Genomic DNA, 23,063 nt, shown 5'->3' with positions numbered 1-23,063 from the left:
AGTTTAATGAATGAACTTGTAAGTACAAATAGTCTTTTAAGTACTAATTGATGATAATGATGTGGGTGACACCATAACAAAAAGCTGTTAATTTTAGAGAAAACAATGCTTCAACCTGCTGTATTAATAACCAATTTTAGATAAATGTTGATACTATTAACTGTGCCCACTTTAAAGCTATCACCCAGGGGTTGGGAGTGACACCAAAATTTACAGAGGAAAAGTTTAGTTGAATATTTTGAATAGCTAAGTCAACAGTGTGGGGGTGACACCATATCTACTGATTAGCTATGCAAACTTTGCTTTTTTCCACATGAATTAATAGGTGGATTAGTGTACACAAAGTCACACTATTTGGCAAAATGGGAAGGGTTGACACTAATTGCAAATTTATACCCTATAGGTTTTTCATTGGGGGGTGACACCATGAGGTGTCGCACTGGGTGACATCCGACCTAGTGACACCACCATGGAGTGATAATCAAATCTTTTATTTACTGACAAAAAAAGTGAAAATAGCTCTTTTAAAATAAAAATTTATTTTCTATTACTATTACCATACAAACTAAATCAGTTCTAACTATCTGATACAGATGCATGTTGTACATAGTTAGCTTTAAAAATTGACTATGGGTGAATAAAAAAAACACTTAAATAGTGAAAAGACAAATGTATCACAGATAATACAGACACCCACAAATATCAATGTAGGCTGCCCATTATAGAATAATCTCAAACTGAGTTTAACTAATTAGATCTAAAGGCTACTCAAGTGAACTTAGCATAACAAAATATTTCAAATCATTTAGCCAACACTACACTAGCAAATATAATGTGGTTACATCAAAAGTAAGCCATGTTAAGTACCAGCTAATGCTGTTTTATCTTCATATAACTTCTTTCCTCATTTAAAAACCAGATCATTTATCATCCACTGAAAGATGGACATTTGTTGCATATGAATTTAAAAAATTAAACAATTATAATCATTAATTACAAAAATACTTGTAGCTGTAAATATATTTTATAAAAATGTAATTTAAAAATAATAAATATTTGTTTCCACTGCTCAAAAGAAAAACAGAATAATTCATGGTAAAAAATCCATTAATTTACATTAAAACCTTTCTTACTCCAGAAACCCTGCCCCCTCTGTCCACCATGGTCCAATTAATCAATGACCACCACCTTTCTTACTCCAGAACCCTGCCCACTCTGTCCACCATGGTCCAATCAATCAATGACCATCATCTTTCTTACTCCAGAACCCCGCCCCCTCTGTCCCCCATGGTCCACCCAATCAATGACCACCATCTTTCTTGCTTCAGAACCCCGCCCCCTCTGTCCCCCATGGTCCAATCAATCAATGACCATCATCTTTCTTGCTCCAAAAGCCCTGCCTTCTCTTGGTCCTCTCCAGCACCTGAGAAGCGAGGGAACTGCTAGAACTGACTGACATCAGAGATTCAGACAGAACATCCTCATCACTGTGGCCAGATTTTTGCAGTTTGCCTATAATAGAGAACAAAAGAAGAATATTTTAATAAATTAAAACACTAGCCAACTTAGAGGTTGTGTGAGGTGCTCAATAAATTCAATTATAAAACTCCTCACTAACCCAGGTTTAAGCTGGTGGGTGTTTTCTTGTAAGTTTCTCCGAAACCTTCTTTCAACGTTGACAGGTTGCTAGGTTTAGGTACTTTACTTTTTCTTTTTGGTTGCATTTTACTTTCATCATTTTCCTTATCTGAAAAATTAAGTTCTAGATTAAATCTTTGTGCAACTGAAGCAAAAGATACATAATTTAAAAAAAGCTTTCCAAAAATTAAAATAATGCAACTGTATAAGAAAATTGCTTCTTGCAAAAAGTGTTCTTGTAAACTTTAAAACCAAATATTTAATTTTGTACAAATTATAAGCCAAATTAGTTTGATCAATTTTGATGACAAATATTTCATTATTTACCATCATCACTTCCTGGCAATGGAGGGGAGATAACATACTTCATCTTCATAGGTCTGTCTGACTCAGCTGAGTCGTCTCTCAGTGGGTGAGTATCATTAGACGGTTGGCCAAGGGTTGGCATTGTTAAAAATGTATCAATGTTGTAAGTCTGAAATCAGTTCAGTATTAAAAATGTTTTGTGTTGTAAGTCTGAAATCATAGTAAGAATATCATTAGGTGGTTAGTTCAATCATTAAAAATGTATCAATGATGTAACTCTGAAATCATAGTAAGAATATCAATAGGTGGTTAGTTCAATCATTTAAAATTTTCCTGTGTTGTAAGCTAACTTAAAAATAAAAACAATAATATAGGAGAAACACAGAGGCCCGACCAAAATAATTTACAAATAAAAAACTAAAACCTTTACCTTAGCAAGTGACCTGACCGGGTAATCATCAGAAGTTGTTACGTAACTGTCACCTACAGATCAGCAACATTTTTGTTGTGGATAAAATCAAATCATACAGAAATGAAGGAAAACTACAATGCTAGTCTGGTTATTTATAATGCCATACTAGAATATGATCTGTCAAAATGCCAATTTGTGGTTGGTCACAATACCAGACTGGTCAGTCAAAATAGCAGAGTGGTCAGTCACAATAGCTGAAATATTGTCAGTTGCATTTCCAAAAATATGGTCAGTTGCATTGCCAAAAATATACCCAGTCATAATGCCCTGTGGTCAGTCACATTGTCAAAAATATGCCCAGTCACAATGCCCTGTGGTCAGTCACATTGTCAAAAATATGCCCAGTCACAATGCCCTGTGGTCAGTCACATTGCCAAAAATATGCCCAATCACAATGCCCTGTGGTCAGTCACATTGTCAAAAATATGCCCAATCACAATGCCCTGTGGTCAATCACATTGTCAAAAATATGCCCAATCACAATGCCCTGTGGTCAGTCACATTGCCAAAAATATGCCCAATCACAATGCCCTGTGGTCAGTCACATTGTCAAAAATATGCCCAGTCACAATGCCCTGTGGTCGGTCACATAGCCAAAAATATGCCCTGTCACAATGCCCTGTGGTCAGACCCAATGCTTACCAGACCGTGATGTCATAACAAGCTTGCTGCCCCTGGTCGGAGGACAGGTGAGAATGGCTCCTCCCACTGCAGGTGTGGTCAGGTCAAGGTGATGTCTTCTCACAGAGTTCTGCTGCCGCAGTAAAGGTGTGGGAAGTCTCCCCTCCTGGTCCCTACCTTCAGGACCCCCCTCGTCAGAATCTTCTTCATCTCTCCTTTGTTCTTCTCTCAGTTTCCTGATAGCATTGGACAGAATGGCTCGATTAATCAAAATTTTAAAATATTGTATTTGAAAAAGATATAGTAGTTGTTTTACTTTAAATATTTTAAAATAGAGTACACAAATACCTCCTTTGTTCTGCAATGTTTTCCTTCTGTTGTTCAAGCCACGCCATTTTTCTGCTTTTCCGAGGGCCCTCAGTGGGTCTTGATTTTCTGACTGGTTTTTTTGTGGTCTCCCTTGGCAGATCATCTGAGCTGTCCTCGACGTCTGAGAAATCTGGCGAGTCGCCCTCTGTTGCCTCATGGGAGCAAATCTCAACAGGGGAGTTGACCTCCTGCCTGATCTTGCGTTGAACTCTCGTGCTAAAAATATCATTTTATACTTTTAACTTTATTGACAAAAATATTGCATTAATATATTTTTCAACTCAGTAAAATATATTATTTAATTTGTATGTACTAAAATAAGATGCAAACATTGCTTTTATGTCAATTTTAATATACATAGCTCAAGTACTTAGTTAAATGGTTTTTGATAGGGTAATATTAAACAATTTTTTTGACCACTCTAATTCCCACATAACATAGCCTACTTATGTTTGTGTTTAGGTTCAACACATAACATACTTAGGTTTGTGCTTAGGTTCACCACATAACATACTTAGGTTTGTGTTTAGGTTCACCACATAACATAGATAGGTTTGTGTTTAGGTTCACCACATAACATACTTAGGTTTGTGTTTAGGTTCAAGATATTACATACTTAGGTTTGTGTTTAGGTTCAAGACATTACATACTTAGGTTTGTGTTTAGGTTCACCACATAACATACTTAGGTTTGTACTTAGGAGCCTCCAGGTTGAGAGCTTTCAGTGTCTGGGAGTTCTCAACCTCACTAGAGTCATAACTGTCAGTTTTTTTGGCCAACAGCTGCAGCAAATGCTCCCGTGAGAAGTGTGTTCCTTGGGCGCGCTTCTTGTACTCTTCTGCACGTCGTCGCAGTTCAATGACCTCAGCATACCAGTTAGACAAAGGCACTTTTTCTGCATTGTTGTTGCTGTTATTGTTGTTGTTTTCATTAAAGTTATCACTGTCACTCTGTAAATTTAAAGAAAAAAAATACAATTTAGTAAAGTGCTTTTAAATCATTTTTCAAATAAGCAGCTAGCACATCTACATTTCTTAATATTTTGGACTTTATTAATAATTTACTTGCGACTTGCTCTCTATATTGATAAAAAGTTCCATTTCCAAAAATAATTTTTATACTCATGTCAATTTGAATCAAATAAACCTTAGTCTTATGAACATTGTCTTACTGTAACTTGAGGTATCAGCTGGGGTGGACATGCACCTTTCCATGCTCCATGTTCATAGCTATACCTCAGTGGAGATTTGAAGTTGGCACGGTACTCCGTCGCAGCTCTCCTAGAAAATAAAACATCATGGTTGCAATGCTATTTTTATATTTAGATATGAATACATCAACTCTGCATGCCAGGTGTCATGAATACATATTTTTGTACAGTATTGAAGCTTATAGGTTAGATCTAGAGTACAATTTGTGCGATGAGACCTAGCACTAAAAGAGTTGAAAAGTGGTTTAAAAATTTAAAAATTATAAAAGAGATGTCAGTGGGGTTATACAAGTGTAAAAATCATACCGTATCTGTCAGTGGGGTTATACAAGTGTAAAAATCATACCGTATCTGTCTGTGGGGTTATACAAGTGTAAAAATCATACCGTATCTGTCTGTGGGGTTATACAAGTGTAAAAATCATACCGTATCTGTCTGTTGGATTACACAAGTGTAAAAATCATACCGTATCTGTCTGTTGGATTACACAAGTGTAAAAATCATACCGTATCTGTCTGTGGGGTTATACAAGTGTAAAAATCATACCGTATCTGTCTGTGGGGTTATACAAGTGTAAAAATCATACCGTATCTGTCTGTGGGGTTATACAAGTGTAAAAATCATACCGTATCTGTCTGTGGGGTTATACAAGTGTAAAAATCATACCGTATCTGTCTGTGGGGTTATACAAGTGTAAAAATCATACCGTATCTGTCTTTTGGGTTATACAAGTGTAAAAATCATACCGTATCTGTCTGTTGGATTATACAAGTGTAAAAATTATACCGTATCTGTCTGTGGGGTTATACAAGTGTAAAAATCATACCGTATCTGTCCATTGGGTTATACAAGTGTAAAAATCATACCGTATCTGTCCATTGGGTTATACAAGTGTAAAAATCATACCGTATCTGTCTGTGGGGTTATACAAGTGTAAAAATCATACCGTATCTGTCTGTGGGGTTATACAAGTGTAAAAATCATACCATATCTGTCTTTTGGGTTATACAAGTGTAAAAATCATACCGTATCTGTCTGCGGGGTTATACAAGTGTAAAAATCATACCGTATCTGTCTGTTGGGTTATACAAGTGTAAAAATCATACCGTATCTGTCTGTGGGGTTATACAAGTGTAAAAATTATACCGTATCTGTCTGTGGGGTTATACAAGTGTAAAAATCATACCGTATCTGTCCATTGGGTTATACAAGTGTAAAAATCATACCGTATCTGTCCATTGGGTTATACAAGTGTAAAAATCATACCGTATCTGTCTGTGGGGTTATACAAGTGTAAAAATCATACCGTATCTGTCTGTGGGGTTATAAAAGTGTAAAAATCATACCGTATCTGTCTGTTGGGTTATACAAGTGTAAAAATCATACCATATCTGTCTGTGGGATTACACAAGTGTAAAAATCATACCGTATCTGTCTGTTAGATTATACAAGTGTAAAAATCATACCGTATCTGTCTGCGGGGTTATACAAGTGTAAAAATCATACCGTATCTGTCTGCGGGGTTATACAAGTGTAAAATCATACCGTATCTGTCTGTGGGGTTATACAAGTGTAAAATCATACCGTATCTGTCTGATGGGTTATACAAGTGTAAAAATCATACAATATCTGTCTGTGGGGTTACAGTTACACAAGTGTAAAAATCATACCATATCTGTCTGTGGGGTTATACAAGTGTAAAAATCATACCGTATCTGTCTGTTGGGTTATACAAGTGTAAAAATCATACCGTATCTGTCTGTTGGGTTATACAAGTGTAAAAATCATACAATATCTGTCTGTGGGGTTACAGTTACACAAGTGTAAAAATCATACCATATCTGTCTGTGGGGTTATACAAGTGTAAAAATCATACCGTATCTGTCTGTGGGGTTATACAAGTGTAAAAATCATACCGTATCTGTCCGTGTTTCTTTTTCAGCTTGGACCTCAAGTTCTCAGAGTGTGGTCCAAATTGAAGGTCATCGACCTTCATATCATCAGTGTCATCAGATTCCACTACAGCTGTGATTTTAAAAAAGTACAAGCAGATAAAACAACAGGTAAACAGCTACATCTGGTGTAGGAGACCACACAAATAAAACAACAGGTAAACACCTACAAATGGTGTAGAAGACCACACAGATAAAACAACAGGTAAACAGCTACAAATGGTGTAGAAGACCATACAAATAAAACAACAGGTAAACAGCTACCAATGGTGTAGAACACCATACAAATAAAACAACAGGTAAATAGCTACAAATGGTGTAGAAGACCCTACAAATAAAACAACAGGTAAACAGCTACCAATGGTGTAGAACACCATACAAATAAAACAACAGGTAAACAGCTACAAATGATGTAGAAGACCATACAAATAAAACAACAAGTAAACAGCTACAAATGGTGTAGAAGACCATACAAATAAAACAACAGGTAAACAGCTACCAATGGTGTAGAACACCATACAAATAAAACAACAGGTAAATAGCTACAAATGGTGTAGAAGACCCTACAAATAAAACAACAGGTAAACAGCTACCAATGGTGTAGAACACCATACAAATAAAACAACAGGTAAACAGCTACAAATGATGTAGAAGACCATACAAATAAAACAACAAGTAAACAGCTACAAATGGTGTAGAAGACCATACAAATAAAACAACAGGTAAACAGCTACCAATGGTGTAGAACACCATACAAATAAAACAACAGGTAAATAGCTACAAATGGTGTAGAAGACCCTACAAATAAAACAACAGGTAAACAGCTACCAATGGTGTAGAACACCATACAAATAAAACAACAGGTAAACAGCTACAAATGATGTAGAAGACCACACAAATACAAGAAATTTAACACTGGTACTCACCTCCCACACTTTTGCTTCTCTTACTCTGGGAAAAAGAAAATTTAAAAAATTACATCAACCTTGATCTAGGGAAAAATTTGCTTAAAAAATTACATCAACCATGATCTAGGGAAAAATTTGCTTAAAAAATTACATCAACCATGATCTAGGGAAAAATTTGAAACAGACCAACAACTCACTGATTGTTTATAACAAACACCATAACAACAACTACAATGTGGCCTAGCGGTAGAGGGTTAGACTGGTAACCATAAGTCTTGAGTTGTTCAAATCTCGTTTCAAGTCAGTAGACTATCCTTGAGTCCACCCAGATCTTATAGGTACCTAACTCACGTTAAGGAAAGTAAAGACGGCTGGGCATAGTGCTGAACACAATATCCCTTCATATGTCAAGGTCACAGAAACAGGTGAACTCTACTTCACTTGCCCCATAGACCATCAGGTTTGGAAGGGGAACTTTACTTACTTAACAGCAACTAAGCACTGTTACTAATCTCATAACTTACACATCAACAACACAGTTAAAATCAATAACACCTTGTATCTTACCTCAGCCTTTCTCTTGTGTGTCCTCCTTCCATTGTGTGCCTGCATTAGACTGCTGTTGTTGGCGTTCATGTTTTTATCTCCCCCAAAACCAGTTGGCTGCCATTGCTGGAACTGCCTGGCATATTCTGAGACTTTAGGAATCCCATTGGTCTTATAGGGGCCAAGGTCGGCCTGACTTTTGTACACAATCTAAAAATAGAATCAACATCAAACAGGTCAATAAACTTACTACTATGACATGACAGTTACACAGAAGATTGAGTATTGTACAAATTAACTGGCGATTTTTAAACATTTCTAACACTAAAGTGAGACCTGTACAGCCTCTATAATTAGAAATCCACTTGGCTAAAAAAAAGTTGATGTGCACAAAATAGGAAAGGTAGTCAACAAAATCTTTCATTGGCAAAGAAAATTAGTTCATCTCAATGGTAAACAATAAATCTCCAAGTCCCTGTCTTGTTTTAAAGATCAACTCTTGTTTTTATCTGGGCTTAGAACTCAGCCAGAAGTATTGGGTACCAACTATGATAACTAATGTGTACCAACTATGAGAACTAATGTGTACCAACTATCAGAACTAATGTGTACCAACTATGAGAACTAATGTGTACCAACTATGAGAACTAATGTGTACCCACTATCAGAACTAATGTGTACCCACTATGAGAACTAATGTGTACCAACTATCAGAACTAATGTGTACCAACTATCAGAACTAATGTGTACCAACTATCAGAACTAATGTGTACCAACTATCAGAACTAATGTGTACCAACTATCAGAACTAATGTGTACCCACTATGAGAACTAATATGTACCAACTATCAGAACTAATGTGTACCAACTATCAGAACTAATGTGTACCAACTATCATAACTAATGTGTACCAACTATCAAAAAAATGTGTACCAACTATCAGAACTAATGTGTACCAACTATCAGAACTAATGTGTACCAACTATCAGAACTAATGTGTACCAACTATCAGAACTAATGTGTACCAACTATCAGAACTAATGTGTACCAACTATCAGAACTAATGTGTACCAACTATCAGAACTAATGTGTACCAACTATCAGAACTAATGTGTACCCACTATGAGAACTAATATGTACCAACTATCAGAACTAATGTGTACCAACTATCAGAACTAATGTGTACCCACTATGAGAACTAATATGTACCAACTATCAGAACTAATGTGTACCAACTATCAGAACTAATGTGTACCAACTATCAGAACTAATGTGTACCAACTATGAGAACTAATATGTACCAACTATCAGAACTAATGTGTACCAACTATCAGAACTAATGTGTACCAACTATGAGAACTAATGTGTACCAACTATGAGAACTAATGTGTACCAACTATGAGAACTAATGTGTACCAACTATGAGAACTATTTTGTACCAACTATGAGAACTAATGTGTACCAATTAACAGCACCAATGTGTACCAACTATGATAAATTACAACCTGCTCAGCTGCCAGCAGTGGAGATGCCTTCAAGCCCTGCTTCCACTGAAACTGTTTCTGGTACTCTGACATTTTCTGTAGACCTCGTGGGGGCGCCACACCTGCCTTATACTTCAGTGCATAGTCTGCCTGCATCAAACACAGACCAAGATGCCTACATTATATTATCATTAAAGTGTAATCAAAATAGAAAATAATTACATTTTTACAGAGGAAATAGTTTTCAACCACCTCAATTAAAAAAAAATAATTTTTCTACATACTGCTAACTAAAGAAAATTGGGAAGAAAAATCACATAAGGAAATAAAATTTACCGGAGCTTCAGCTGTTGCTATGGCGATGCCTTTCTTTAGATTGGTTTGAACTGATTCATTCATGTTTGAGACCTTTGCATCCTGGGACACCTTCATGGCAGACTTAGTCCCACCAACATTGGTCTGGGTCACTTTATCTTTCTCTAGGGTCACGTTTTTCTTGGTCACGTCAGCTTTAGAGGCTTTGGCTGGGGAGTCCCCTTTATTTTTAACAAGATCTCCGTGCTTGTCAACAGATGGTTGTTGACTGACGGATGACTTTTCTGGTTGACTGACGGATGACTTTTCTGGCTTGGATGACTGTTTGACTGGTTCTTCCAACATTTCTTTCAGGTCTTTATCTTTCAGCCCTTCCTGAGGAAATGTTCACACATTCATGAACACAGGGTGGGCTGGGTTAGCACATTAAGCTCCAGAAGATGAAACTCAGACAGACAAATAATGTAGCACAGAGTAGCAAATTAAATGTGATGAAAGTAAACTGATTACCTAAAGTACTGAATACAAATGTGGTTACAGTGATTAACAGATGGTAAAAAAGCATGAAAAGCATGGTGAAAAGTTTGTCAATAACATACAGTGTTTACAAAAAGTTTAGGACTAGCGTAGAATAATTGATGATTTATGTAGAAACAAACGATGGAGAATGGGATGTATTATGAAGATGAAAACAATGGAAAATGGGATGGATTAAGTAGAAACAAATTATCGAGAATGGGATGAATTATGAAGATCAAAACAATGGAAAATGGGATGAATTAAGTAGAAACAAACTATTGAGAATGGGATGAATTATGAAGATAAAACAACGGAGAATGGGAACAGTGAGGAAATGAACAATGTGAGAGACATGAAGTAACCAACCTTGATCTCCACATTGTCCCTCTGACCCCTGGGGGCTGGGGGTGGGGAATCTACAGCAGCTTGTGACTTGGGGGGAGACCTGCGTATTGGTGGGGAATCTACAGCAGCTTGTGACTTGGGGGGAGACCTGCGTATTGGTGGGGAATCTACAGCAGCTTGTGACTTGGGGGGAGACCTGCGTATTGGTGGGTGCCTTTCTTTCAGCAGGGGTTTCTGTCAACAGGATTTGACTTTTTTACAACAAAATAATATTATACCAGACATAACGGAGGTACTCAAGGCTGGGTGTGGTCTATGGTACTTGTCTAAAAACACTATAATATGGTGGGGGGAGGGGTTTAATCATTTCCTACAGATAAGTTACCTAGGACCACACCACATTTTATAAAAACACAAAAGTCATATTGTTTTAATGCACAAAATATAAGTCATATTGTATTAACTCAAAATATTACAAAAGTCATATTGTTTTACTCACAGAAATACAAAATTCATATTTTATTAACTCAAGTATGAAAAACAAAAAGCAAAAGAAATGTTCAGGGTAACAAAAACTGACCACTTAGGTAATAAATAAAAGAAAACCCGGAGGCTTTAAAAAAGGTATTTAGATGCAATAAAAGCTTGATAACAGCTGAGAAAGGTACGCAGGTGACTAGACAAAAATCCATGACTTACAATTCTCCTCTGCATTCTGAGCTGCTTATTAGGGGGAGCCTCCGTGTCGAAGTTCTCCTTGTTTTTGTACATCTTCTCATCAGAGAATGTTTGCTTGGGCTGGTAGCGAACATTGGAGGCAAACTTTTCTTGCTGACCTGTACGGGAATATGTGTTTGTAGTTTTTTATTGTAACTAGGTGGTGTGGTGTATTGTACAACACACTGGTAATGAACATTGGAGGCAAACTTTTCTTGCTGACCTGTAAGGGAATATGTGTTTGTAGTTTTTTATTGTAACTAGGTGGTGTGGTGTATTGTACAACACGCTGGTAGCGAACATTGGAGGCAAACTTTTCTTGCTGACCTGTAAGGGAGTGTGGGATTGTATAATTTTTTATTGTAATTAGGTGGTGTGGTTGTTCGGTACAACACGCTAATAATAAATATTGGAGGCAAACTTTTCTTGCTGACCTGTAAGGGAGTGTGGGATTGTATAGTTTTTTATTGTAATTAGGTGGTGTGGTTGTTTGGTACAGCACATGACTGCTAATCTGAAAGTCTCAGGTTAGAAATCCAGAGCTTGAGACCGTAGAATGCCCCTGAGTCCACCCAGTTGTGAAAAAAAAAAATTAGTTTAAGTAGTAACACAAACAATCAGAGAATCTTCTAGACTTAAAATTACTTAATGAATTAATGTATATAACTTGATAAAAACATTCCAATAGAGATCATACAATTACAAATTTTCAAATAGTCTCCTGTGAGACCAAGTCCTACAGCTAGTCAAAATAAGTCATTTGAACACAGTCATGTGACTGATGTCAGCTAACCTACCTAACAAAGAGAACTGGTACTGACAAGTCATTTGAACAGTCATGTGACTGATGTCAGCTGACCTACCTAACAAAGAGAACTCTGGTTCTGGTGCTGGAGCAGAGAAAAACTGCGTAGACAGAGACGTTGGACAACCTTCCAGACGTTTCTTGTGCTGCAAGGCTGGCTCTGCTGCAGCAGCTAGATGGAAATAAACAGTTGGAGTACAGAAATATCACATGACCATCACATGACCATCACATCAGGAGGAACACACAAATATCACATGACCATCACATGACCATCACATCAGGAGAAACACACAAATATTATCACATCACCATTCACATCAGAATACAAAAATATCATCACATGACAATCACATCAGGAGAAACACAAATATTATCACATCACCATTCACATCAGAATACAGAAATATCATCACATGACGATGACATCAGGAGAAACACAAATATTTATTGGTCATTGTTCACTTTCCTGAACGATTTGAACACAAATTATATATAATAAAAGTAAAAGTATGTGTGTGTGTTTGTGTGTGTATCCTTTATGCATTACTACACCTTTCATCCAATAGGCATGAAACTTTGGGGAGTTGATGACAATACTCCTGGGAGTATTGACCTATTTTGAAAAAAAAAAAAACTTGGACAAGAGTAGCTTCCTTTACCTTGAGACTGACCAGCAAAATACTGTGTGGAGAGAGAGGTAGGAACACCCCCAATTCTTTTCTTATGCTGCAGTGAAGGTTCTAGTACATCAGCTGATGTTCAGGGAAAGGATTAAGTTTATTGTTTACTAACACCACCAGATTAAACAACAATCCCAATATGTTTTTATAGAAACAAGCTTATGAAATAAAATGTTTAAATTAAAGATTTAATTAAATCAGATACTAAAATAAATGTATGAAAACAAATGTAATGTAATAAAATTGTGATATTACTGCTATTGTATTTATTTATTCCAACAAAAAAACAGCTTTTTTTTTTTAACTTTAAACGCTGTAAAGTTGTTTTTTTTTTGTTTGAACTGATTTTCTTTTTTTTATGTTAAAAAATTCTAACTGCATTTACTATTTAGATTTTTTAACTGAAACTAATAACTATTATACCCAAAAAGCTGATTGTATAGTTGTAAAAATAGTAAAGCTGTTGTGTAAGGTAAGCAAAATGTTAAAAAAAACTGTGGTCTTGTGATCATCTGACCACTTGGTAAAACTTTTGTGCTTATCATCTGTCCATATTAATTCATTACCAAATACTATACTTTAATCAAAATAATTTGAAATTTACTATCAACAACAATTAAATAAACTGTTTATGCACAAAATATTTGTTTATGACTTTACTTACCTAAATATAGGTATATTAAAACAAGGAATAAAATCCAATGAATAGTGAGTTAAGCAATAGGCACCACATGCAAAGCTACATTTACATGTTATAAGGAGGGCTATGCATTGCAAATTCTTTTTAAAATTTAACAAGAACTTCTTTTAATGACATAGTCTTAACAAAACTGATAAATTTACTTATTACTTCAATACCTAAATTTTCATTCCTTTTTCCCTGGTCCATTTTAAAGGAAACTGTTGCAGTAATCTCAATTTATTGGCTATTTTCAGAAGTGTTCTGGAACATGCAAAAAATCTTGACAAATTAAAAATTTAATATAAGATTACGATTAGGTTGTAATTGAAGAAAGTTCACAAGTGGTAAATTGATGCAAAAAAATTAATAAGAACCAGCATGGACTGAACAGGGAAAAGTTGTGCTGAAAGCTCATGAAGTAAATTGTTGGCATATATGATTGTTTCATGCTAAGATAACATTAGGATACTCAAGGTCTGGGAATAAGCTCTTGTTAAACCTGCACTACATGGCTCCTTTGAGTGATCTGATAGCAAGTGATCTTTGTAAGGATTAATATAAAATAAATGTAAGTAATGTTCCAAAAAAAAAAATATGTACAAATTCAGTTTAATAGGTGAAAAAACATAATTATCAGGAGAGAACTGTTACTTCGTGTTTTGATATGTTTTTAAAACTTCAATCCATAAAAGGCACGTAAAAACAGAAGAGTGAAACCAGCTAAACTTACATTAAAAAAACCTAGACAGATGCAAAAGTGACCTAGTAACAACTATACCTCTCCGCCTACACCAACTAATTTTGTGCATGATAAAAAAACACAAATATCAAATATATGAAGTGTACCAGAGTTTCTACCTAAGACAATCCAATGTTAATCAAAGTGCTAACAATATCCCTTGTAAATTAGTTTAGTTTAAACCTAGATTTGTTGTTTAACAGCATGCATCATGCACAGTAAATCAAGCACCAATGCCAGGAACAGTAGTATTCTATGTCATGTTAATTCTACACGGAATTGTTTACTTCATAAGCATGTGAATAATGTACATCAAAAGCAAGCATTTATTTAAAATAAGATATTGCTGTTGAAATTTTAATACAGGCAACTTATTTTACTAAGAGACATAAGCCAGTTGGATGATAGATGGGAAACACACTAGAAGAGAAGCTGGCCTTCCCAGCAGGATGCATTTTCTGCTCAAGTTTTGGTTTAAATTTTTTGCTCCGAAAGGATTCAAGCCATCGAAACTTTGATTTGTACTCAGAAATTCCCTGGAGAATCAAAATATTTAGTAAAATGATATCATTTAGTAGGCCTATACTTTAAATACTTTAATATATTGCAATTTACTCCACTTAAGAGGCAATAAATATCTTGAGCTGGCTATAGACCAGTGTTTCTTCCAGACTTTGTTCTAAGGGGGGGGGGGCACTTTAAATTTGTGGGGGCGCGGACACTGTTCAAAGTATATATTTTCTATATAAATTCCATTTCATTTGGGGGGTGGAAGACTGTCTTCGGGGTAGCAAAGCCCCCCCCCCCAAACAGATGGCTGAGGGCTGGAAGAAACTCTGCTCTAGACATGGACTCTAAACCCTATAGTTTGCAATGCTTATGTAATATAAACAGAGATTATAACAAAAATATAGGACCTAGGGCCATACACAATAATCAAACAAATCTACTGTATTCAGATACACTAGCTTCACCACCTTTTACAACAAATAAACAAAGAGTCTTAATACTTAATAGTAGGGCCTACTTATTCTAAACTTGATTTAAGCTAATGTGAAATATTATTGTAGGTAAAATTTTAATTTAGGCCTTAGCAAACTTAACTTGGGCCTAATTATTAAATTATTAATATAAATTAATTAGGCCTATAGGCGCCTAATGACTATACTTAGATACTAGACAGGCCTCACAAAAATAATAAAAAATTTAAAATGAATTGGAAATAGGAGCCTAAATTTAATTAGGGCCTAATGATAAATAATAAATTAAATGAATTAGGCTAGGCCCTCCCTACCTAGTGTGATGGAGTGGTCTAGCGGTAGCGGTAGAGAGCTGGACTGCTAACCCGTAAGTCTCGAGTTCGAATAATGGGTTCAAGTCAGTAGACTGTCCCTGAGTCCACTCAACTGTGATGGGTACCTAACTCACGTTAGGGAAAGTAAAGGCGGCTGGGTATAGTGCTGACCACACTATCTCTTCATATGCTGAGGTCACAGAAACAAGTGAACTCTACCGTCAGGTTTGAAAGGAAAACTTTACTTTTTTACTCCCTACCTACCTCGGCTAGTCCTAGGCCTATGAGTTTTTAAATACTAGGCCTCCAAAAGTAACTAAATCACTAATGAAGTTCTAACTTCTTTTTTATTAAGCTAGCCAATAGGCCTAATATTTAGAATTATTTTGACCAATAGGCCATTTAAATCTTTTTCTAGGCTAAAATATCCAATAATAAAACAAACTCAACTATTCGCACATTAAAGATCCAAGTCCAGACTTGACTGAACTTCTGGTTCTGTGTAAATTTAAATGGTTTTTTTTTAGACTGCTGAGCTGAAGTGTACCTGGCGGCTAACTATAGAACGTATTATAAATTATTGCATCTCAAATTCATTTAAAGGTATAGATCTAGAATCTAGTTATAAACCAATTTTAAAAATGCACACACCTGAAAGTATACAGGCATGAGTGATGATTCTTAACTTTTACGCGACTTTGGTAAACACAGTGCAGTTTAAAAAACAAATATTTCTTGTAACGGAAGTTAAATTTAGCGTCTACCACAACGCGCAAGCGCACTGGTCTTGGGATATAAATAATATCGAAATAATAATTACAAGTAAAATCACAAACTTGTTAATAAATAATGTTAATGTGGATATGATTCATTGTGGCTAGTGATTGTGAGTTATAATTATAGACCATTAAATACATTAAGATTAACTTTGAGGAAGACAGTCGCCGCTACAAAAATAGGCCCATAGGCTAAAAATAAGCTAAAAAGTGTAATGATATGCAGTGGCGTAGCGAGGTCGGGTGTCACCCGGTGCGGCACTTAATGGTGTCACCCCCCAGAGGCGTAGCGACCCTTCCCGGGACAAATTTTCGATTTGCACCCCCCTCAAGCTTTCGATTTGCACCCCCCTCAAGTTTTTCTCTATATATTTTGCTATTTTTTGCCTTGGTGTCACCCCCCTAAATGGTGTCACCCGGTGCGGTCCGCACCCCCGCCCCCCCCCCCCTCGCTACGCCTCTGATGATATGGCATACACACACGAACATCTCGAACTCCAAATACGGGTTGTGGTAGGGAGGACATCACAGCCTCCATCCAAATTTAGTAGTACATCACTGACTGAGTGACTCCATCCAAATTTAGTAGTACTTCACTGACTCCATCCACTGTTAGGACATCACTGACTCCATCCACTGTAGGACATCACTGACTCCATCCACTGTAGGACATCACTGACTCCATCCACTGTAGGACATCACTGACTCCATCCACTGTGGGACATCACTGACTCCATCCACTGTAGGACACTGACTCCATCCACTGTAGGACATCACTGACTCCATCCACTGTAGGACACTGACTCCATCCACTGTAGGACATCACTGACTCCATCCACTGTTAGGACATCACTGACTCCATCCACTGTTAGGGCATTACTGACTCCATCCACTGTAGGACACTGACTCCATCCACTGTAGGACATCACTGACTCCATCCACTGTAGGACATCACTGACTCCATCCACTGTAGGACATCACTGACTCCATCCACTGTAGGACATCACTGACTCCATCCACTGTAGGACACTGACTCCATCCACTGTAGGACATCACTGACTCCATTCACTGTAGGACACTGACTCCATCCACTGTAGGACATCACTGACTCCATCCACTGTTAGGACATCACTGACTCCATCCACTGTTAGGGCATTACTGACTCCATCCACTGTAGGACACTGACTCCATCCACTGTAGGACATCACTGACTCCATCCACTGTAGGACATCACTGACTCCATCCACTGTTAGGGCATTACTGACTCCATCCACTGTAGGACACTGACTCCATCCACTGTAGGACATCACTGACTCCATCCACTGTAGGACACTGACTCCATCCACTGTAGGACATCACTGACTCCATCCACTGTAGGACATTACTGACTCCAGCTGTGACGTTACGACAGCTGGGCATAGTGCTGACCTAAATATGACTTTATATGCTCGGGTCAGATAAATTAATAAACTCTATTGCATCTGCACCTTTGGCCTTCTTTACTAACTCTTCTATTATATACTTCATTTAGGATATGGAAAGTGGGAGGGGGGGGGGGATTTTTCTTTAACCAGGAAACCGATAATTGTAACTCAAACAAGCTCAAATTGTATGTCAGGCTAAAAATCTTTGTGTTTCATTTTGGTTTAATTAGTGTATGTTAGGTCTAACAAACAAGATTACCATGTTGTATTTATTTTTAAAAAGGAAAAACATGAAAAATAAAAACTAGAAAAATATCAAAGTACATTTGTTTAATAAGACTTACATTTTAAAGTATTTATAACTAAATGCATGAACAGACTATCTACAACCGTAGTAATTGTTTCCTATTCAAAATTTAACTGCTGAAAAAATAAGTTTAAAAGAAATCGTCATGTGTCACAAATAAATCTCTGAAAACTCAAGTTTTCTATTTCAAAACAGACTTGATGACCCCCAAAAAGTAACATATAATGAGAAAATTTTTATTCCGCTGTACATGATGGCGGAATCTTTATGTCCATAGTCATAGTTATACTGGAAGTCGTTTAGGATTCTGAATTAGGTCTAAACGGCATTTGAAAATGGTCAGTTGTTTCGATCAAATAGCGTGTACGACACGATGATGGCGATGATGAGGATGCAGATGATGAGCAGCACAAGAGCCGAGAACGCTGACCAACTGAGGAATCTTGACTCATGGGGAGGGGGTGAGAACTTGGTCGGTCGTAGACATTTGATTGACCCCCTGGACTTGAGACTTGGTTGGTCCATAACAGACGACTGGTCTTCTGTGTCAACACAGGTGTCTTTGCTGACCTGCGAGTAGTACTTGGGACCTGAGTCTACCATCGAGGTCAGGCTGAAATGGGTCAAAGGTCAATCAAATTGACAGGCATCACAAAAGACGTGATCTACATAAATAACTACCATATACAGCATCTCCAGCAGTGGTTCTTAACCTGGGTTAGAACACCAGAAGTTCGGTGAGTCTCGGGGTTCGGCGGAGGTCAAGACACATCGGATTTTGCCTGTGCGGGCTATAGAACTATTAACAAGGGTTCGGTACCTCCTAAAAGGTTAAGAACCACTGATCTAATTACTTATCAACTTGACTTTTATATTGGAAGATTGATTTATGGTAGCATTTACGATTGCCTTCTACTATTTAGAATTCTATTTCCTATAAAATCCGTTCACCAACTTTTAACTCTTTATGAACCGGATCCAAAAAGCCAAACTCAAAACAATGTTTGTGCGTAGAAATTGTGCATCAAATGTTTTGTGTTGCTACTTTTGTTTGACACGGCCTGATGATTTGAGCACATGTATACAACATTTCATTATACGAAATGAACTAATATACCCCACACACACTCACTCACACGCACACACACTCTCACACGCACACACCACACACGAAAAAAAAATCAAAAACAGCTAACATACGTGGCGGATCCGGCAAGCCTGGGATACATATAGGTCGAGATCTGGCAACAAAACTCAAGGTTCTAGAACGATTGTTAGATTGGAACTATTGGCACCATGATAGGTCGTAGGAAATAGTTTGTTGTCTGAAAGTAAATAAACACAACCCTGCATACGCATCGTGCTAAACAGTGCGCTGAATTTTAAAAAAGATACACATTTTATAAAGCTGTTGAAGTAGACTCATTTTAGTAATCAAACACTCACGTTTAAATTGTACAACATAGAAATATGCGTTTGTTGAGTCACACCATATTATCTGTAAACGTGTTTGATAATTCCACAAAACTCGCAAGAATAGCGATATATAAGCTTGGTGAGGAGGCGCGCAAAATTGATAATTTATCCCAGGCGCCGGAATAGGTCGCTACGCCTCTGTCTGAAATACTTTATAATTTAAGCGGCTACATAAAAGTGAGACGAAAAATGGGATGAAGAGAAAAGAAATCCTGTAGTGATGATAATGGTCATCTATAATGTATGGGGCACATGTGTAAAGTCGCTATTGAACTCTTCGAGTTATAGGCCTATAGTAGTATGTGATCGATTCTCAAACTGCTCGAAATACGACAATGTAGACACATCCCGAGACTCAAGTTTATTACACATTTAAGTCTGATTGACTGAATTTATTCCAAAAAGACATGTAATATATAAACAATATTTTCATTAATCAACAACTCTATCTGCAGGGTAGAGAAGAATAGCCCTACTCTCTATCTAACCCATCCCTCCCGAACCATATTGCCCCCCCCCTCCAGGTAATTACTAACGAACCCACATCAGCGTTTAACTATCTCTCTCCGGCGAAGTAATGGGGGGGGGGTGAGATTAAAAGCATGTCTACCATCAACCCCCCCCTCCCCAGAGCTAAATGTTTGAAAGAAACCCCCAACTTGTAAGCCTACACCAAACCTACCCCCCCCCCCCCATGGTAAATCTCCCCCACGCAAATACAGTATCCTCCTCTACACTTAACACACGCGCCCTGAAACTTGCGTCCAGATCAGTTTATATTGTTCAGCGTAAAAAGAAAACAGATATAGATATAGATCTAGAATCTAGTTCTGGTAATAAGATCTAGATCTATGATTCTAAGAGTTTTCAAAAGATTAAGCCGTAAGCGATGTAAAAAATACAATATCGTTGGCGATGATAATTATATGAACGATTGAGTGTAGTTAGTAGACAAATGTTCGTTTGATTGAAGATACACACTTCATTTAAGCGAAAATTTAGAAGTAGATTAAGTTTCAATTTTTACTTTAGGAAATAAGATCTAGGTCTATAACATAATTTCTACACTACAATATTCGACCGACACCGGCTGTTGTCATGTGACAAGCGAGGTATCACATGACGATGTCGAATCACATGACTATTCGGTAACAAACAAGATAGTGATTAGTAGTATAAAAGGTTTGTGAACGCGTTCTCGATTGTGTCTCATCTGTCATCCACGTTGATTAGAATCTAATATCTTTTAAAATGTCCACGCGGGCGGTATTGTTTTGTTTGTTTTTTAGTTTAAGCATTAGTTATATAGTTGCCGATACCCCTGCAAACTGCACATTTGAAGAAGTTGCGGGTGAGTGGATTTTCGATGTCGGTCCAGGAAACAATGATCGCACTATCGACTGCTCCAAGTTTTCCTCAGGTAACCAAAATTTGATACTAACATTTTGCCTTATTTTTATAAATTAATTTAATTATATAGTTCAAATTTAAAATGGAACAGCTGAACACTGCAATTATATTATTATTTTGATGCTGCTAAATTTTAAAATAAGTAGATTATCGGTAATCTATCGTTTTGTTTTAGGTACGTAAAATCGACCGCGACTAGTAATGTGAAAAACAGGTGACTCCTTACATTTTAATAATTATTTCACATTTTGAGGAGGATTTATGTTTTGAAAAATACAAAAATGTTTCCTTGTTTCATTTATGTACCTGTTTCTAAACAATTGAATTAAAACTTTTCAGTAATAAATGAACACCAGCGATGTTTCCAACAGATGCAACCATGCTCATTTACTATAGCAGCCATCTTGTTAAAGTTTTATTTTTATAGACTTATAGCGCGAGATTCAGGCGGAAGTCACTCTATTTTACAAATGGCTGCTGTTTATATAGCAAATCTTGCTTGCAGACACTGCTGTTTAAAGTTAATTTCGGGCCTATATTGATATATTTAGCCATTGATTTAGGTTTATTATTCATTTATCTATAATATTTGACATAAACATATCACAATATACTTCTATTACAGCCTTGACAATGAGGTAACGTTTTCATACATTAATAGCCGCAGGCGATTTTACGTACCCAAAACAATACATTTCCAGATTATCATTACGTTAAGAAGTCTTTATTTTATAATTTTAAATCTTAACTATTGTTTTGTATTATCTTTACGACTTTAGGCCTAATAATAGTGCCTAATAGATCTACTTATTACTTAACCATGCAGAAATTTTTCCTTAGGCCAAAGTAAAATCAAGATTAATCTCATCTACCCGAATGTTGCTGTTGATGAATTTAACAATAAAGGGTTCTGGACTATGATCTATAATCAGGTGAGATCTTTTCATCAACAATTAGATCTAGATCTTAATTCAGCCACTAAAAATGGTTTAGTGAATATTATTAAGTAATAATCTGTCTTTCGTAAAATAATAAAATACAAAATATTCTTCTCTGACTAGCACTGAATTTTAGTTTAGTAAATAGACTGTAATAGATTTGTAAATGTATGCAGTTAAGAAAATATGCCTGCTAAATTATTTTTAGTTTAATATTGGATGTTCTCAAATTTCACAGGGTTTTGAAGTAGTTGTTGCAGGCCGCAAGTATTTTGGTTTTTCTTACTATGTGGGCAATGTGAGCTACTGTGACACTGTTAAAGGTGGCTGGTCACATGATGTCCTTGGTCGTGACTGGGCATGTTACAATGGAAAAAGATCAGCAGCCGTGAAAAAAGTTTTAAACATTCCTAAATCGGATTACTCTCTTAGATTTGGTCAAGGGTGGGTAATTTAAAAAAAAAATTTATGATCATATAAATTTTTTCTTTGCTAGGGATTTCTGCTAGGCTTTTAAAGAAAAAAATTCTTACAAATCCATGTGGTCAAAACATTTGTGATAAAAAAAAAAATTCTGTACTATACTTAATTGTTTGGTCTCTTAAATTTTAATGTAACAGTTTATAGTAAGACTGAACAAAGTCAATAGTCGTTAATTCAATAAGTACAACATGATTTTAGTTTATTTAAAAGTAAAAAAATAATTGCTGCTTTTTCATTTTGAAGTAATGATTGCTGTGCCTTGTAAAATAATTCCAAATTTAACTTATATTTTTAGGCTAAATTCTAACGCTATGGTGTGGTCTATCAACCACGCACAGAGCTTATGGCAGGCTACCACCTACAAACAGTTTGAGAAGTTTACCAAAGAAGATTTCATCAATTTGGCTGGAGGCAAGGGCTCCAGGCTTCTACAGTATGCTAACCAATTATTTCACTACACCATTCAAATAAACGAACACATTTTTATGTAGTTCTTTTCTATAAAAGCATTTAGTGCCCATTTTGAACAACTTTTAAAGATTTTAAGAAATCCACATTGACATAATTACTCAATTGTCTAGCACAATCAGAAAATTATATAGTTGTCTTTAGTGAAAGTTTAAAGTTGAGTTACAGACTAAAAC

General features: G+C 36.4%; 3 protein-coding genes across 7 annotated transcripts in view; 1 reads left to right on the top strand and 2 right to left on the bottom strand.

The window, feature by feature from the left end:
- Positions 1–23,063, top strand: part of LOC131935879 (dipeptidyl peptidase 1) — a 66,642-nt gene that overhangs the window by 40,713 nt on the left and 2,866 nt on the right. For both annotated transcript variants that reach the window (XM_059292603.1, XM_059292604.1), the window contains exons 2-5: positions 20,771–21,008; positions 21,839–21,930; positions 22,175–22,380; positions 22,715–22,852. In XM_059292603.1, coding sequence (XP_059148586.1) covers positions 20,840–21,008; positions 21,839–21,930; positions 22,175–22,380; positions 22,715–22,852 — 605 coding nt within the window. In that variant the 5' untranslated portion in view covers positions 20,771–20,839. The remainder of the gene's footprint in view (positions 1–20,770; positions 21,009–21,838; positions 21,931–22,174; positions 22,381–22,714; positions 22,853–23,063) is intronic.
- LOC131935874 (nuclear protein MDM1) lies at positions 1,321–16,329 on the bottom strand. 4 transcript variants are annotated; one of them, XM_059292596.1, is made up of 20 exons: positions 16,056–16,109; positions 13,749–13,833; positions 12,870–12,962; positions 12,266–12,379; positions 11,385–11,521; positions 10,882–10,919; positions 10,707–10,785; positions 9,843–10,196; positions 9,528–9,656; positions 8,044–8,232; positions 7,495–7,519; positions 6,533–6,641; positions 4,578–4,686; positions 4,091–4,356; positions 3,386–3,622; positions 3,059–3,273; positions 2,375–2,427; positions 1,966–2,113; positions 1,619–1,747; positions 1,321–1,512 (listed from the first exon to the last, which is right to left on the bottom strand). In XM_059292596.1, the coding sequence occupies exons 2-20, from the start codon at positions 13,777–13,779 to the stop codon at positions 1,364–1,366; spliced, it is 2,604 nt and encodes an 867-aa protein (XP_059148579.1). In that variant the 5' UTR covers positions 13,780–13,833; positions 16,056–16,109; the 3' UTR covers positions 1,321–1,363. The 4 variants fall into 4 exon arrangements, with proteins under 4 accessions (XP_059148579.1, XP_059148577.1, XP_059148576.1 ...); XM_059292594.1 differs by lacking the exon at positions 16,056–16,109 and adding an exon at positions 16,257–16,329 and having other exon boundaries at positions 10,707–10,919; XM_059292593.1 differs by having other exon boundaries at positions 10,707–10,919.
- Positions 18,189–19,433, bottom strand: LOC131935885 (uncharacterized). Its single transcript, XM_059292612.1, has 2 exons — positions 19,313–19,433; positions 18,189–18,725 (listed from the first exon to the last, which is right to left on the bottom strand). The coding sequence occupies exons 1-2, from the start codon at positions 19,339–19,341 to the stop codon at positions 18,452–18,454; spliced, it is 303 nt and encodes a 100-aa protein (XP_059148595.1). The 5' UTR covers positions 19,342–19,433; the 3' UTR covers positions 18,189–18,451.

The sequence above is a fragment of the Physella acuta genome, unplaced genomic scaffold (assembly GCF_028476545.2).
Source record: "Physella acuta isolate Inbredline_101_S28 unplaced genomic scaffold, ASM2847654v3 ptg000162l, whole genome shotgun sequence".
Classification (NCBI taxonomy): domain Eukaryota; kingdom Metazoa; phylum Mollusca; class Gastropoda; family Physidae; genus Physella; species Physella acuta.
The sequence above is the reverse complement of the archived record's forward strand: the minus strand, read 5'-3'. Positions and strand labels throughout refer to the sequence as shown.